Source organism: Osmia bicornis, chromosome 11 (assembly GCF_907164935.1).
Source record: "Osmia bicornis bicornis chromosome 11, iOsmBic2.1, whole genome shotgun sequence".
NCBI classification, from domain to species: domain Eukaryota; kingdom Metazoa; phylum Arthropoda; class Insecta; order Hymenoptera; family Megachilidae; genus Osmia; species Osmia bicornis.
In genome coordinates, this window is record NC_060226.1 from 4,118,381 (window position 1) to 4,136,415 (window position 18,035).

General features: G+C 45.5%; 1 protein-coding gene across 3 annotated transcripts; it reads left to right on the top strand.

The window, feature by feature from the left end:
* Positions 1 to 443: 443 nt before the first annotated feature.
* LOC114878960 (LIM/homeobox protein Lhx9-like) lies at positions 444 to 13,922 on the top strand. 3 transcript variants are annotated; one of them, XM_029193366.2, is made up of 7 exons: positions 444 to 661; positions 1,337 to 1,518; positions 2,780 to 3,090; positions 5,969 to 6,142; positions 7,117 to 7,349; positions 10,921 to 11,171; positions 11,439 to 13,922. In XM_029193366.2, exons 3-7 carry the CDS (start codon positions 2,813 to 2,815, stop codon positions 11,691 to 11,693), a joined length of 1,191 nt encoding a protein of 396 aa, XP_029049199.1. In that variant the 5' UTR covers positions 444 to 661; positions 1,337 to 1,518; positions 2,780 to 2,812; the 3' UTR covers positions 11,694 to 13,922. The 3 variants fall into 3 exon arrangements, with proteins under 3 accessions (XP_029049199.1, XP_029049201.1, XP_029049200.1); XM_029193368.2 differs by having other exon boundaries at positions 10,936 to 11,171; XM_029193367.2 differs by lacking the exons at positions 444 to 661; positions 1,337 to 1,518 and having other exon boundaries at positions 2,401 to 3,090.
* The last annotated feature ends 4,113 nt before the right edge of the window (positions 13,923 to 18,035 follow it).

Consider the following 18,035-nt stretch of genomic DNA (forward strand, 5'->3'; position numbering starts at 1 on the left):
AATACCATATTAATTGTTTAAGGTAAAGAAGGAGCTCGATAATGGGTGATCAACATAACAATCTGAAATGTTTTGAAATTTCTATAACAATTTTCAAGTCCATTAGAATTCTGAACAACCCGAAAACACTCAAGACGTTCCATCATCCCCAATCGAGCGTCGGTTTCAGCGTCGATGCGTCAGCTCGACTGTGGGCAGGCGTCGCCGTCGACGAGGAACGAGGACGGACGTGCGGCTCGTGAACGCGCAAACGCCGACGTGCCGACGCGACGCGACGCGACGCGACGTCTCTACCCCTCGAGGGCAGCCGTGGAAAACCCCACCCCGTGCGACGTACACGCGGGGGCCAACCCCTCTATTCTGCCTCGACGACGTCCGCCCCTGGCGCTGGATGGCCAGCCCAGGATCGTACTATTACGCCGACGGAGAACAGCTTCCCTCGCCTGCCACTCTCCAACGAGCTTATCCGCTTCCAGTGGCGCACACAATTTTACCCTCGCCGGCGAAAAAAGAGGAGCGTCTCGCGGCGTCTTCCGGTTCGATACGATTCGGCATCGCGCCGCGCCGCTTCCGTCGCTCGACTCGCGCGAGAATGTGCTGCAACGGTACCAGCTGATAAGATACTTAACGGAGCACCGCGATCGGGAACCGGAGCAGACAGGTACATTCGAAAGGGGTTGAAACGAGAAACATTGGACGATCTAGGATGAAAGTGTTCTTCGAGTGGAAACATTGTGATCCGATGGTTCCTCGAAAGTAGTGGAGTGTGGTCGTTTAGTTGAGAAGTATCGATGGTAGTGGTTAACCGCAATGGGGTCTTCGAGTCAATGATTTTAGGCTTTCTTTAAAGGTGTTTCAATTGCTTGTGGTTGGTTTTTGTAGAATATGAAGATATTTAGAACTGTGTGAATTTCGAGTGTTCTTTAAAGGATATTCTTGCACATTAATTAGGCACTGTATCTATCACTAAGCCAGGGATAATTAGGATGATTTGTGTATAAAATTTACTGCAACGATAATTAATCATTTTGAAATGGTGTACGTACACGTTTACCTCTTCTTTTCATTTAAACATTCTTAGCAAAGTTACATCGAGTATTATTCCAAAGAAACATTTCTTACGATATTTCTGAATACAAATAACAGATTTACTTCGCTTAGGATAAACTGATCACTCGAATAAATTCGTCTCTGAAGAGTTGAAATTAGTAATCTCTTCGCAATCAAAGACAGACAATCCGCTTTGATCGTCCAATATTTCTCGTCTCAAGCATCCAACGTCGCGACGCTCTCCGACGGATCTCGAAACGGCTCGATCTTGTTACCGATGGTTCAGGGTCGTTGCAATCGTTCGGATGGAAATAATCGGATTCGAGGAATAAACTCACGGTGCAGGATCGCTGCGACGGCAACGAACGAGCGACGGCCGACAGAAAACAGTAAAAAAGAACGTTAAAGACGTCGACGGAGTCGCTGGTATTCCCCGACGAGTTTCCAGCTGATTAACTGAACACTCAGGTAGGTGATCGTTAAGATTTTCACGGTAAAACATCCATTAAATTATCCGCCACCATATTCTGTAAATTGTTCGCGCTGTGTTTGTTGATTGACATAATTAGAAGTGTCGAGGAATTTGGATTATCAAATTTCATAGTGTGCTCTGTTTTAACACGACTATGAATCTCATTTCTATTTAATCAAATTTCATCTCTTTATTCCTAAATTGATAGACCACCACCCCTAACAAGAATTGAAATTACTGAATATAATCGGAGGATCATTTGCACCAATGGCTTGTTATTATTTTAATACCAATATTTCTGATTAGACTCTTATGAAAATTCAAATGTCATATACGTGTGGCATTTAACGTATCCAGCTGCATTCGTTGATAATTTCGTTGAAATCGTTCAGGAATCTGATCCTCTAATTATTTCCATCGGTGTACAAACAACTCGATCACGATCCGCGTATACCTCGCGTTTCGATCTCGTTCGCAGCTCTTCTCCGGGCTCGCGTTCGAGCGACCCCATAAACCACCCTTCCGTGGCTCGAGCAAAATCTCCGTGAAAAAAAGACGGAAGAAGGGTGAACAAGAAACGAAGGAAAAGAAAAGAAAGGACAAGAGGAGAATAGTTGTAAATCAGCTGGCACACGTTCGGCCTAATACGTCCGGTGACAAGCGCGCCAGCAAAACGGCGTCACCTTGGTAGAACGAGGTGTACAGTTGATTCCAGACGACGTCACCTTCTCCATTTAACTTACGGAAATCACGTGCGGCCCGTGCTCGTAAAGGACGTTGAGTTATTGTGGCGATCCGCAAGCTTCTACTAATTAGCTCGCGGCCGATTCGAAACCAAGAGAGCCACCACCACCACCATCACCACCACCACCATCGCCACCACCACCACTGGGAGTCATTCATTAACGGGACAGCAGTCACGAATTGTTTTCATTCATTGGTTCTTGCGTGCGCCGCCACCGAGAAGTGCCCTGAATGAATGCGGAGCCTTTGCTCCCGAGTAGACGAGTCCTTCGTTCTTCAGGACTCCCAATTGTCGAGAAAAATGTTTAGAGTTTACTGAATTTTCACCGTGAAATTCGGGGACAAACTATTGGAAGCTTTGGAAAGTGTTCCATTGTTACCTCGCGTTAATGAATTCTCCTATTTATAACATAATTTTAATAACACGATACCTTATGGAAATCTGCTCTGTCCGATGTGCCCGAAAGATGCACCCATCGTGATATAAACTGTCAGGTTGTTTCTTGGTGACAGAATGCGTAGGTGGCAGAGGCGGTTCGAGTCGAGATGCTGAAGGAAGTCGGCTGTGGTAGCAGCACACCCCCTCCAGGGGATGGTGCGATCAGCAATCGGCAGATTGCCACCGGTGACAACAACAACAGCGACGGAAGTCTTGGCTGCGGTGGTTGCGGCAGAGAGATAGCCGAAAGATGGTACTTAAGGGCCGCGGATCGTGCGTGGCATTGTGGTTGCTTACGTTGCTGCCACTGTCGGGTACCATTGGCTGCCGAGTTGACCTGTTTCGCCAGGGATGGCAACATCTACTGCAAAGAGGATTATTATAGGTTAGTGGTAGTAGTTGTAAGAGGATTAGAAACGTACCGGAGAGGGTTGTACCGTATCTCGAGATTCTTGCTTTCCGCGGATCATTTCTGCGGTGTCTTTTCGCTATTTCAACCCCTTCACTTATTTTTTTCTACATTCTTTTGATTTTCAACCCTATCGCCGTACGAAACAAAGCGAATGTAGCTATTCGTCAGGTAGTTTCATGTCGAATTACCAGGATGACGCTAGGGATTAATGCAAGATTCTTTGGTCCCGGTTCTCCGGAACGGGTGTACGGCTTCCCGTTTCCAGTATTTATTGGGGTATCCGCGAATTTGCATAGGAGCGCCCGGTCGGCTCAAAACTTCGCCCGGACCACACAAAATGTCTACTAATGGCCAACTCTGAGCCCCGCTGGCTAGGCACCCGAACCGGGATCTAAAATTCCACACGGTGATATACTCGCCGCGATAAAAACACGTGGTCACGATTTCCAGAGCCACCGGATGACACTTCGTTTTTCTTCGTGCCGGTACCGCGTTTCGATCGATCGATTTCGCTGGATCGTTCCTTTGCGTGGCTGTTTCCGTTCTTTGCTTCTTCGCAACACACCGATCGTAATTACGATATTCGCGTTAATTGATTTTGCGTACGAAATCATGATTTACTTATTCTCGACGAGAATAGCGACGTATAATCTTCGAAGAAAGACGAACCGATGACAGTGTTCGCAACGTTTCGATCACAAAACACTGCATTCGTTATGGCACGTGTCTTTAGTTTCATCTTTCTCGCTGCAACGAGCCAGAAAAATGTCTCATATTAGACCGAACACCCCTTCCTTCTGTTCCCTTTAATTATTTCGTTCCATCGAGTCTCTCGGTCGTAGGTTGATGAAGGATGAGGACAATGATCATAGGATTGAAACAGGATAAATTAGAAATTCGATCGTCTCTCATTTTTGTGAAAGAAATAGGAAACTAATGCTCAAGAACAGCAGAAACACAGTAAGACTCTAGTACAGTAAAATTATATAACAATTCTTTAGGTACCAGGTCAGAATGACACAAAGCGTACTTATAGCAAGAATTAATATTTTAACAACAAGTTTGCCCAAGATTGAAACTCCAAGAGTTTCCACTTTTCTCATCGATTAATTCACGAGACCAGTCGAGCTTTGGAGAAGTTGTGCAAGAATGCCTCTGTAACGAATAATTCATAAAGGATTGAATATTTAACGCTTGTCGCTGGTCGAAGCTCGTCGATTTAACGATTCCAATGAAAGAAAAAACAGACAAGAAACCACCTTCTCACGCTTTCGACGATACAGAGAATTATGCAACGAATAGTTTCTTTGTCGCATTGGTTAGTAACTTCGTAACTTAGCCCTTTGAATTGAAACGAGAATGCGGTTTTCATAGACAAAAACACAGTAACAGATCCCCTACATTTGATTACCATTCCATGTAACGACCATGTTTAATTTCATTCCTTATAAATTCTCATTTTAATATCTCAATTCTCACCTTTAAACGTACAACGCGATATAATTACATTGTCGTTTAAATTGAAACAAAAACCTGTCGCACCGTGACATTTGCATACAAAAAAATTGCAACCCTGTCGAAGTGTTTTTTTATTTCGTTATATTTTTGACTCGCGTAGGAAATAACGTCGCGCTGGTTTTGTTGAAACGTTACAATTAGCTCGAAGTCTGACGCAAATGTCTGACAGATCAGATTTTGGCCCGCTGTCAAATTCTTCGAGCGAAGACAGTGCTTTGAAACCACTTTCTGACAGCACGTTGAAGGAAGATCGTGGAAATAATGGATAGGTGCTGTCCCGTTTACAAAGGGACCTTTGACAATTCAAATTGTCATTTTAAATCTTGGAACTCACTAGAAGCGTTACATTAACGTCATAGAAAAATTTCATTGTTAGGATTCAGTGTAAGAAATATAGTTATCAAAGTGATTCCAGCTACCAGCACGTATAATCTTGAAATACCAATATGGCGAGCATCTTTTTTTACTACGTCGATATATCGAATGACAGAGGAGCTAGGGATTCCAAGCGAGGGTGGAACACGGTAGACCTATCCCCAGACCCGTTGATCCTGCAGGCTGTTGGTTCGTTAGAGAAGAATACAAGCAGCTCCCCCATGCAATATGCAACGATCCATATCCAGGCCAAACCCCTTTGTCTCTATTTGGTTTTCGCGCTTCGGAAACTGTAACGTTGCCTCGATCGTCGCCCGCCGATACCAGAGTACGTAAGGGATCCCTACCTATCCGCGTATTCCCTCTGTAACACCCTGTTCCGGTACGTTATGGTAGTATCGAAGGAAGAAAAAACTCGCTGAGGGGAACGGCATTGTTCTCCGATTTTGGTTCGAGCCGATAGTCACGAACAACGGGGGTCACGTGTGCCACCGGAGAGGCAAGGATCGATGAATTCGAGAGACGATCGGGATCGTTGATTTTGTAATTAGGGGATTTCTACGAAGAACGCGTGATCGAGAACGGGTTACAGCTCCTCCGAGGAACCCGGAACATGCATACTCGCCTCGGTTAGAAGGGCCGGAGGGAATCGAAGCGATTTCGCGGTATTAAGAGGGTTGATTGGTGGACAGATACCAGCGTGATGTAGTTGAGTCGTTCTATCGGTAGCTAGTTAAAGGATGGAAGGTGATTTTTCAGGATTTCTTTCGATTAGAAATTGAATTCAGATCACTCGAATAATTCAAGTATTTGAATTCTGAAGCGTATGAATATCAGAATGAAAATTTTGTAATTACCACCCCCCCCGATGGTAATTTAAGGAAACATCACTCCTTCTACATAAATTGTACGGTATAAAGGGTTAACCAGTGGATTTCTTGGTGAATTCTGTCCTCAGGTTGTTCGCCGTGTCGCGATGTTCTCGATGCCGGGCCGGAATTTCCGCCTCGGAGCTGGTGATGCGTGCTAGGGATCTGGTCTACCATGTGGCCTGTTTCACGTGCGCCTCCTGTGGCACCCCATTGAACAAGGGCGACCATTTCGGGCAGAGGGACGGTCTGGTCTACTGTAGGTGAGAAACACCAGCCCGAATTACCATCCTTCGAAGGCCGTCTCTTTGTTATCAACGAGTTTGATGACGAGAGTGACAGAAACGCGAGGCGCGTCGACGTTTAGGGCATTCAATCATTCCTTCCGCGCGATCATCGACTAACGACCATACTCTCGCGTCTTCAATGTCCGGTTTATTTTGTGAAATAGGATCGAGTCGAGGGCTCGACGCGCGTTCTCGTAAAAGGGAAAGACGTCGCGGTGCCTCTCCGCTCGATCGATTCGATCGTCGATTTATCATTGATCCACGGCGTTTATCGATCAACACGGGAATCGTGCGAATCATGGGACGAGCGGAGGTGAGTCGAGAGGATTCGATCTAAAGTAACTTCGATTGCCAATCAGATTTATGTCCGTGAAAAGAGATATCAAACGGACAGTAGCTACGGTTTGCTATCAGAAGAGATACCAGGAAAGATATTTAGAAATTTCGAGTAATTACAGCTTTTCTAATCACGCCAATTATTAATGAAAGTTTCTAAACTACATCAATTCGATTATATTAATCCTTTTAGCGTTGAAGTACCAACTTTAATAATTATTCCTTCTGATCAGGTAGATAAAACTTTATTTCAAATAAAAAATATATGTGACTTTAAAGTGGTGAGAGGGTTAAAAGAAAAAAGAAAAGAGTAGCAAACGTTAAATAAGGGCAGAGACTCCATTCCGTGCACTCCGTAAAAGCAACGAAAAAAAAAAGAAAAAAAATCGAGCGAAACGAAGACCGAAAAGCATCCGCGATGAACGCTTGGATTCAGCCGACTCCATCGATCCGATCGATCCGATCGAGCGGAAACCGGCGTGGCCGATCGTCTGTCTCCTCTCGCGAGCGAGACCGCCGCGTTCGCGCGTTCATCGAACTCGGAGGATAACGCAGGGTCGCCACTGAAATACTCGACAGCAAGGTTCACGAATGACGAGCTGGTCGGTCCCAAGACCCCACTATGAGTTGCTGTGCTGCGCGGGTGATTATGGGAGCGCAGCCAGCAACATCGAGGACATCGGATCCCCGGGGGTGTCGCCGCTTCCGGCTTATTACAGCGCCGCGGAGCAGAGCCCTATCGCATCTTCCGCTACGGTGCAGAAGGGTCGACCCAGAAAGCGGAAGCTATCGGAGGTCACCGGTTCCGAATTACCCGTCACGATGAGGCTCGCTGCTGGTGCTCTTGGTGAGTAAATTCTTACATTATTTTCCTTTATTTTTTTTCTTTAAATTATAAACTTAGCTTTAATCGAAATACCGTTAATGAATACTGATCGATCCAGACTCAATCAAATATTGATCCGTAATATATCGTAGTCCGTGTATCGATCGATTCCGCGACGACGAGGAGAAGAAAAACCAGGGGAGAAAGAAAGAAAAAACGCGGCCAGGTGCCTTTGTTCCTTCCGCCGTGTAGTCGAAACAATAAAGAATTCACAAGAATCCAGTCTCGCCTCTCCGCGTCCCCGTGTACGCAAATACGTGTAATTGGCAGTGGTGAAAGAACGCGGAACGTACGAGAGGGATGGAAGGGGTTGGCAGAGGGATAATTGGGCCGGATGGTAAACGGGGGTGTGCTTGGTGCACTTTCAAACGCGGTTCTTAAAACCATGGGAACACGTGGTGCTCCCTGTTCGCTCTTCTCTTTCTTTCCTCTTCGAGACTGCACCTATCAACGTGCGAATCACCCTCTTTCTCTCTCTCTCAAACTTCTCTTTTCTACTTTCTATTCCGCGAATCAAGGGAGTTGTATTATTTGTCGAGCAATGAGCATAATAGCTGGTTCGTTCGGTGTGCAAATATTTACTAAAGCTTTCAGGCATCGCGGGTTCAGATGCGAATCGGCTTCAGATCGCGTGCATGTAAGCGGCGAGTAATGGATGCTAGAGCGATGGGTGCTAGAATGCGGAATACTAGAAAGATAGATGCTAGAGCGATGGGTGCTAGGGTGATGCCTGTAAGGGCGCGAAATGCTAGAGCAATGGGTGCTACAACGCAGAATACTAAAACGATGAATGATAGAGCGATGGGTGTCAAAGCGCAAAATGTTAGAGCGATGGGTGCTAAAAAGCGAAATCCCCGTACGATGGATTCTAAAGCAATAAAGCATCCACATTAAAGAGCACTGATATATCGCGGCTTCTTCTATCCTAAAAATGTTACTACCAAACTATAAACAATCTTGAGCAAACTTAAAAGACAATAGATTATGATTCAAGTATTTAGTTTCGTCCGAGATCAGGACTTGCAACAACGGAATGTGAACGCAACTATGGAAACGCGTTAGTTAGAGAGAATTTTTGTCATCGTTTCAATGTAACACGCGGCCTTAGCCTCGTTAAACCGTTCTCTCATCGACTCACGGCGGAATTCCACGGCGAAATTTCGCCGGCTGTCTATAATTGATCCTCGACAAGGGCCACGCGGACTTTGCCGCGCCTCTTTGTCCTGTTCGGTTGGACATGTGCCAGCCGGTCAAACGGTTTTCCTTTTCGAGAGCTGAATAAATACGCTCCGTCGAACGCGTCTGTCCTTGCGTTGGCAAATGCCGTATCGCGGCTTGCTTTTAATTGGCCCACGTTTAAACATGCCGGAAGACGTTCCATGGTTCCTTTCCAACGAAATCGAACCACGAAGGAAATAAAGGGAACCGAGGGTGGGAAGGTGGATGATCAATCATACACCATGCATAATTTACAATGAAAGGGGTGGAATACTAGCCTCGTTCTATTCTCTTCTGATTTGTTTCCTGATGTTTAACGACTCGGTTATTTTATAATCGACCAAGAGGGGATGAGTTTTAGACTAGCGGCAAGAATTTACGATCAACAGCTATAAAATCGTCCAAGAGATGCTTGCTGGGCGCTGCGTTGTCTGTTCAGTCTGGGAACCAGCCGACTGGCTCGCCTTTTATTGTCTTTATATATAATTGGGACACTTTTTGTCCCGACCGACGGTTCCCTTCGAACTATTCCGTCTGGACGTCCGCTGGAGCGACGCGTTCGATGGATCGCTGGAATTGCGAACTCGATAACAGCCCGTCGTTTCTCCGTTCAAAAGTATTTTCGCTTTGCTTAAAAAGAAGATTTCAAAGCTAAAAATATGATTTTAGTTAAAATTCAATTGATATGCTATAAAATATTTTATGACATTGTAAATTCCAAAAATTCCAAACGAAACTCACCCCCCGAATTCTACCAAATTCTACTCAAATTCAAAACTGATCGAAGCGAACGCGAGTGACAAGACAAAAGGTTAGCCAGAATCCGCCGAAGCCCCCGGAAGAGAGGCGGACGAAAGTCGATTCGAGCGAATTCACCGGACGTGCCGTGTAACCAGCGCGGCGGTCGCGAGCGGAGAAAAGGCTAGGGGCCCAACGGACAGTGACAGATGGGTATCGGTGGCGAGATGCATCGATTGGCCGATCTGGCCGGAAAAGAATGCTGCCGTGGCCAATACGTGGCCACTGGCAACAGAAATGGCCGGCGGAACACTGTAATGCCGCCTGCGTGAGTTTCTTGCCGGAACGAGGACGATCCTCGCCTCGAACAGCCGAGCCATCCGCGCGATTTCCTCCTCTAGCCTGGACCTGACAAATTGTAATCTCATTCTTGAACCACGAAAACCACGTCCGCCAATCTGCTCCCTACCCAAAGTATCCTTCTATCGGCCTCGTTCCGCGCGGCGGGTTCGCTTGGGAACCAGGCCATCCCCGTGAAAAAACTTGCGTATTCCTTTTGCAGAAACGATCCGCTCTGCTCGCGTTTATTGATAGAGCTGCTTCCCGTGGAAAGCGTTACGTTTCTCAATCGAACGAACCCGAGATTCAGCAACCATTCAAAGGAAAATGTGATTACTGCCGCAGTATTATTTTAAGTAAATGAAAATTATTTGAAGAATCAGTAAAATTGAAGACTGGCGCTTTGGATGTTCACCAAAGAACATCCAAAAGTGTCGTCCGGTTCCGAGGAATCGTAACGGAGCGATGGTTTTTCCGGCGATCCGAGGGAAAGAAAAATGGCCGTGTCGTTCACCCCGGCAAAACGAATTCCAACGGCGGTGTGGCCGTCCACGGGAATCGGTTCTTCTCTTTTCTGGATCGCGAACCATGGACAGAGAGAACAGCCCGTCGTCGTCCGTAGGGAATGGAAGTTCGGGACAATAAACAGTAATGGCGGATACGTGCTCGGGGATTTACTTCTGGCTTCGGTTGCCCCGTTCCCTTCCACGGCACCGTCGTCGCCGCCGCCGGCTGTCCACGAACGTCGCTGGAACCCGTTCTTTCTCTCGATTGAATTCAATGGTTACCCTCGTCGTCTTATTTATTGGATGCGTTCCTTCGCTCCGCCGGCGCGCAACAACTGCAACTTGCAACGGCACCGAACGCTTGCACCGATCTCCTTCCCTCGACGCGACTTGCCTCCTCTTATTCGACCAACGACGTTACGCGATTACGTGCCCGGAAATTCGTTTGACGAACGACTCCCTGGATTGGATCGATCGTTCGGGATCGAAACACGATTCTGCTCGTCGATGGTGGTCGATCGAAGACGCGACTTTTCGATAATAAAGTTCACGATTCAGATGTATTTCGTTGATTATTGAAATTGGGAGATTCTCAAGTTGCTTGAAATAGATTTTGAATAGAGTAATGGATAATAGAATGTTCTTGCAATTCTCACTTGTCTATTCTGTTTTTTTTTTTTTTTTTAACCAAGTATCAAGTTGAAAAGAAATAGTAGTACTCGATGAAATAGGGTACTTTGTTTCAGAACTCCTTCATCCTACCGAACTGTCTTCGTCCATGGAATCGTTGGCAGCGTACGAAGCGTCTGTTGGTTCACCAGGGCCTGTGCATCAGAGCCAACGAACGAAGCGTATGAGAACGAGCTTCAAGCACCATCAGTTGCGAACGATGAAGAATTATTTTGCTATAAATCAGAATCCCGACGCGAAGGACCTCAAGCAACTGGCGCAGAAGACGGGACTCTCGAAGAGGGTGCTTCAGGTGGGAAATAAATTTCGTTCTCGATTTCCTTCGCCCCTGGTCCGAGCTCGACTCCAACATCGTTTAAACCGATAACGAGATCGTTTATTCTTTTACATTGAAAACTTTTTTCTTTTTGCTTCTTCGCTAGAAATAGCTTATTAATTTTCCAATTAATTATTACTATTTCATAGTTAAACTTAAGTATAATATTATAAACCATCTCCCCGAATGGCTAAGATAATACAGAATCGTCAGCTTCTGAAAGACACGGTTCTCGTGTGCCAGGTGTGGTTCCAAAACGCTCGCGCGAAATGGCGACGGAACATGATGAGGCAGGAGGGTAACACGACGAGTAGCAACGTAGGGTGTCCAGGTACACCTGTACCGTCGAACACGGCTGGTTCACCAAACGTGGGACCAGCGGCTAGCATCCTAGGGGACAGCAACAGTATGCCGTCGACCTCGATGGAGGAGCTGCACGCTCTTCACCACCTACATTCCGGCGTTTCCTCTCAGGTCTCCTTCTCCGATCTTTACTGACGACGGCTTGAGATGGAGGAAGACAGCTACAGCAGCCTTTCCAGCCATCTTGCATGAAGGATCACCCGTGTCCTTCTTTGGGATCGACATTCGACGCGCTGTCCTTCAGGGAAGATCCTGCTCTCCTAGGATCCGTTTGTTTCTCTTTTGTTTCTGATCATCTTCCTTCGCGTTTCCTACGTTGATCGTTCGAGAACACCCGATCCAGCTTCTGTCTCGCGTTTTCCTTTCGCGTTGCATTCAGAGCGGTTCCTCTCTTGGACAGCGCGTAGAAGATACTCGTAGAGCGTCCGATCATCTTCCTGGTGAGTAATCAACTGATTCATGACCGATGAATCAGGGTGAAACTTTGCGTTTTTATCCTTCTTCGAATAGATCGTTCCAGGAGGCTATTATTTTGTTTAAACAGCATTTCATGTTTAATTGAAAGATTTCGAAGGCCACTGGTAATTCGAAGAAGGGTTCATCTCGTAAGATACTTAATGCAAGGTTGAAATTGGAAAATGAAACAGTCAAGATTTGAATTATTATAATTGTAGGCTGTTTTCATCGCGTTATTTAATATGTCAAATAGCATTTCACCGAATTGCTGGAAATAAATTTATTCCGAGATAAAAAGGAATACGGGAGGCGAGAAAATACTCAGCAGGAAGTACATCTCGAGGCTCTAAATCTCTACGACCAGGCGTAAGCCAGTAAGACAGCGTTTCAGCTGCGACGGATTATGTTTAAGCGATCGGTGATAATAATCATAGTTCCATGCACATCCGAATTACCAAAGGTACTAGGCGATAGTTTGTCTCGTTAGCGAGACCGCGAGCCCGTTTGCCGTGCGGACCAACGAGAGGAAACAATTGATTTCCTTCTGTAACGCGATATGGCCAAATGTAACAACGTCTGAGCGATTTGAACGGAGGAAAATTCATTTCCACGAAAGTTACCAGGCGGTAACAGAACATTTGCCATGCGGCAACGAGCTCGCGAGCTGCTTCGCTCCTCCTCTTTAGTCGAGATCGAGTTACGAAGACATTTTTTGATAACGCGAGTAGCGATATACAGACTAGAAAATGGCGAACGAACGATTGCGACAGGTGTGTGGTAAAACGGCGTTCCTCTCCTCGTGCCAAAAACGTACGTACATACGTAGCTAAGATGCGAGTTTCCTTTCTTTTCTTTCTTTCTACGATGCCTAGCGAATCCAAAGTCAATGACTATATTTTTACTTACGAACAATTTTCTTATCCTACAATCGACTCGTTGCTAATTTATAAACATGAATTTCATTTTCCAACGCTTGTTATTGGGTTTAACAGCACGATCTTTGGATTCGATCGGCATAGAATACGCATATTCGACCACTGACGGACACAAAAAGTGTATATCAGCGAAAGAACACGCAGAACTCTTAACGATGCATGACAGGGGCGGATCCAGAAGTTTTGCTTAGAACAAGTAAAACAAGTCGAAATTTTAGTAGCGATTATTTGACTATATCCGAAGAAAAGTACCTCGATAAAAACAGAAATTAATTTTCTGAATTAAGAGAAGGCCCGGTCCCCATCGTCGCCTCTTTCTGGATCTACCTTTGGTGCTTGAAACGATTTCTTAAGAACGAAACGATGTGTATCAAAGTGATGGACAGCGAATCGAACGAAACGAACACGATCAATCTGCTTTCTAATTGCGACACGTTCTTTGTGCGCGCGATAGGAAACGAGGATTCCTACGATGAAAAGAAGAAATTTATTTGTAACGAACGAGAACCTATAATTTTTTATATACGTCGTATTTAGAAATGAATATTTATTCGCGATGAGACAGGTTCGAATAGATCGTTCACCCTTTCCGCGATGGAATTCCGTGTACACCGTGAAATTCCTATCAGCCCGGCGAACAGATCCGAGATTTCGTCAATTAAAGAACAGAGCAAGAGTTTTTCGTACTTCTTTCCACGTTTTGCGACACGACACCCCGAGAAAACAGCCACGACGACGACGATCGAGTCGATAGTTGAAAATAGTCAGCATTTAGTCGGCGAGTGGCGAAACAGTCGCGTGTTAGGCATGTGTAGCATAGCGATGATTCAATGTACGTCAGCGTCTTAAGAATAATAAAGCGATTAAAAAACAAAGGAGTGAACCAATTATGTAAAACTGTATAGATAAAAATTAATGTGCTGCATTCGAAGTGCGACTATTATCGTATAATAAATAGTTACGTACATCTGGACTTTGGAAACGATGAATTTTATTGCGAACCACCTGACCGCATTATTTCCATTCCTATCGACAGAAAGTATCAATCGGAAAAACAATACGATAATCTATCTTCGATAAATCATTAAATACATATCGGTACGAGAAACATTTAAAAATTAGAAAAGTAATCATTTTCTCGAAAATCGAAGTTGAAAACAGGAGGATGGTCGATCCCACGCGTCCTGTCCATTCGCCGTTCTTAATTGAATCGCAAATTAAGTCCCGTCCAAGGAGCCAGCCAAAAAGAGACCCCATAGAGCGGCCTGAAAACGAGACCGCCTCGGTTCTATCTATTCGACAAAGTTAAAAATCCTCTGACAGTAATCTTTGACCGGTATCCCCATGAAACGTGAATTTTATTCGTCCCGCAGAATTTCACCAAACATCTTCCGCGTCGAGGGATCATCCTTTCGAATATCCTCGTATTCATTCAAGACTGTGTTCCTCTTAAAGCATCAATAATAACCGAGTTACCAGCAGGGATATCGTTGCAGTTTCCGCCACACGCGAGCTAACAGCTTTGAAATCGTCCACCAACAGCAAGTGCGACTTCTAATTAGCATCGAATTAGGTATTTAAGGATTTCGCGTTCGTGCGTGAACAAGCGTGGTGGTGAATCTCGTCGAAGAAGAGATTCAAAGAAGAAGAAGAAGAAGTGGCGGCGATGGAGGAGGAAGGTCGAGAGGCGGAAGAAAAAGGAGAAAGAAGATCTTCTACTTAGGGGTTATACCAACATAGGAACCTCTCGTGTAAATTGTAGGCCCTGAAGTCGTATAAGTGCAGCAACACGCGGTATATACGGCTCCTTCACCGTACGCCGTATATATATATTTTGTCGGCGCTCATATAAGTTAATTTTCAATCTATATGCGGGTTCTCGGATGGCGCGCGGCGACTCATCAACGAAATGAAGAAATTGAGGCTCTCGTTAATATTTAATGAGCGCCAGAGAGGATACAATGGCCCCACCGTACCCGCCAAGACCTCGAAATATCACCTTAGTCCCTGCGAGTTTCATGAGCGTATGTTTAAGCAAATATTTTCTGCGGATCAAAGAAAATTCTTAATATCCCTATAACCCCTTACCCAGTCGATATTTCGACAAAAAAGGGGGAAGTTCCAGACGATAAATGTAAAATCTGCTACCACCGCTATCAGGCCATTATTCTTAAAAACATCACGTACCAAAGAAGATTCGAAGAAGAAACATTTTATTCAATATCTCGAGAAATCGGGTTAATCAGTTGGAAAAAGGGGATCGAGTCGAATCGAATTGACGTCTCGTTTTCGAACAGTGTCACGAGATAAAGCGCGCAGAACGATTGCTCGCGATTCGTGATCGTTAATAAAAGCGAAGTAGCTGAATCTGGAAGCAGCTGTCGCCTCTGTAAAAGGCAGCCCGAACGGCGACTGCTTTTCGACAGGTAAGGAAATACACGAAATTCATGGACGTGCACGTCTCTTCTTCTCTGTCCGCACACTTACGAACGGGCTCCAGCCGCAAATTACTTGTAAACCAGGCAAAGAACGGAAGAGACGTATAAATTGATACCGGTACGAAGGGAAGGATTAAAACACAAGTCGAAATTAAATTAAAAATATTACCATCGATACGAATTTCCTTATCGTTCACCTATGTTCTCGATCTCAAGATCGCTACCATATAAATACAATAATCGAGCGATGAAAAATAATCACAGATTACTTTGATCGAGTCAATTTACTTCGTTAGTGATACACTCGCTTCTTACGTGTATTATATGCCCGCCGCATAACGAACACCTTTCGTGTTACGATCTGAAAGCTCGTTCGTTCGATCGCCTCTTAAAATCGACACTTTACAAACCGGAAATTTATGTTTCCGCGCGCGGACACGTTTGCAAGGTGATCGAACGACAGTTGGTGTAGCGACGATGAATCGCGAAAATATCGTTGACAGCGTGTTGGCACGGTTAATTTGCCTGGCCCACGGTTACACAATCTCTTACAGGTGTTTTACACGGCCGAGCCAACTTCATTTGTCCGTGGAAATCGGACGACCTTTAACACCAGCTACCACGACGAGATAGCGCTGTGATATCTGCCTCGATGGAGGACAGAGACGGTGAAACGGAGAGAGAAAGGATCAAGTAACAGGTTGTCCGTGTCCACCGGTACACACAATCAACTTGAGAGAGTGGTGAAGGGAAAGCAAAGGAGGGGCTCTCTCTCGTGTCCCATGACCGATCGAATTTTACGTTAATTAGTTAAGCATCGTTAAGTCGCACGCGAGGGCGTCCAAGTGTAATGAAGCAACCCGGTGCACTTATTCGTGTATAGGCATACTGGGACAAAACGAAGAGAATGCGATCAAAAACTGATTTCTGGAAAGATGTTCCTTTGGAAAATGCAAAATTTTAATTAATTACAAAGGTTTATTACAGAGTTGATGAATTAACTTAGCAAAAGGTCCTTTAATAAATTTGCCCGCCCAGATTTAAATCGGTTACCGTTTGATTACTACCTTTCTGACGATCAAGGCCGCCATTCAGGGGGCGTTCTCGCGTAGCAAGAAATGGCAATTTGGTCATGGGAGCCACGGACCTCGTTCCCCGTGAGAATCGATAACAATTTACCGGGTAATGAAACAAATCACTGAAAAGTGAGCATTTCGATAGGTATTCTAACACGTTCCTAAGAAACTCGAGAGACTAGACCGACGGATTTCCAATTAGCCCAGCTCGTAACTGGTGGCTGGCCTACAATTCAATTGGTCGACGATCATCGAAATGATTCGACAAAACGTAAAAACCGAGGATCGAGGAGTCCCGGTGCGGGCTCGAGCTGTCCGCAAATCGTCGCATTCCCGGATCAGTCGACGAGGAGCCGGTTGAAACAAGAACGAAAGGACGACTGTCAGGAGAACGGTACAGCAGAGGGATCGTTGGAAAGACCGAGCCGCAAGACATCTCGAACGGTAGCCGGTCGGTATCCGGTGTCGAAGCGGTCGGACCTGGTTAAAAAGTGGACCAATTTTCGGTAATTTGTACGCGGTCGATGCGCGCGTATCCGTTCGTGCTGGAAGTCATCATGGTTTCTCTGTGGATGGATCGCCAACTTGTTCACGCGCCGATCGAAGATGATGGTAGCGCACGCGCGCGTACCACCACCTAGACAAGGTATAAGGGTACGTTTTCAAGCGACAGTAAATTCCCTATCGCGAATTCAACGTCGAGTCACTTGAACTGCCTCGGAAAGAATACAGGTCCTCCTAAAAATATGTCAGTCAAAATCCATGATTTTTAACGTACCCTTAAAGGCCGCAAAAGCGAGAACCCTGTTGAAACGTTTCAACGGGGAGAGGAAAGGAGAATCGGCTAGCAGAAGGCTATTTTCGAGGGAAGAGGAAGCCTGGTCTCGGCAGTGTTCACGGGCACGGTCGATAGTCTTTTGTTCTGTCAAACGTCGGAACGTGGACCGCGCCCGGTTGCCCGGGTAGGGAGAACGAAACGGGAGGGCTGAGGCAACGAAGAGAGGTTTCTCTCCTCCACCTTCCTCTTAGTCGCCCTTCGTCGTAACGCGGTCGCCGTCGCGAGGACGAGGAAGGCTAGAAGAGAAGATGAGACAACGAGAGGCCCTCGAGCAGCGGAGTTTTTATTGGGGCGGCTGCTCTTGCAACCAGGGTCCGGCAATCGTCTCTTCCCAACTCGATATATACGCGACTGTCTCCGGCAAGCAGAAGTGCATTCGACACACAGGCACGTCAAGTCGAAACTTCGATTCTACTTTAGACTTTAGATTAAAAATCAAATTTTAGAAACCCTTAACCCTTTAAGATGTTGACCATTTATACTAGACGTAACCATACTACAATGTGGATAAATTTTAAAATTCATTTAATACCACCCAAAGTATCTATTCCCTCGGATTTTAATAAGCCTTTGTACGTTCATCGTCTATGATAAAACACCCAAATTTTCAAATTGTTTGAAAAAATACAAAGACATCCTTTGATAGGAATGAAAATTTTCAAGAATCAACTTAGAATTTATATTTCAACTAAGAATGTCGCAGACTGGCCTCCGCGAGAGAAGAAACCGCTTCT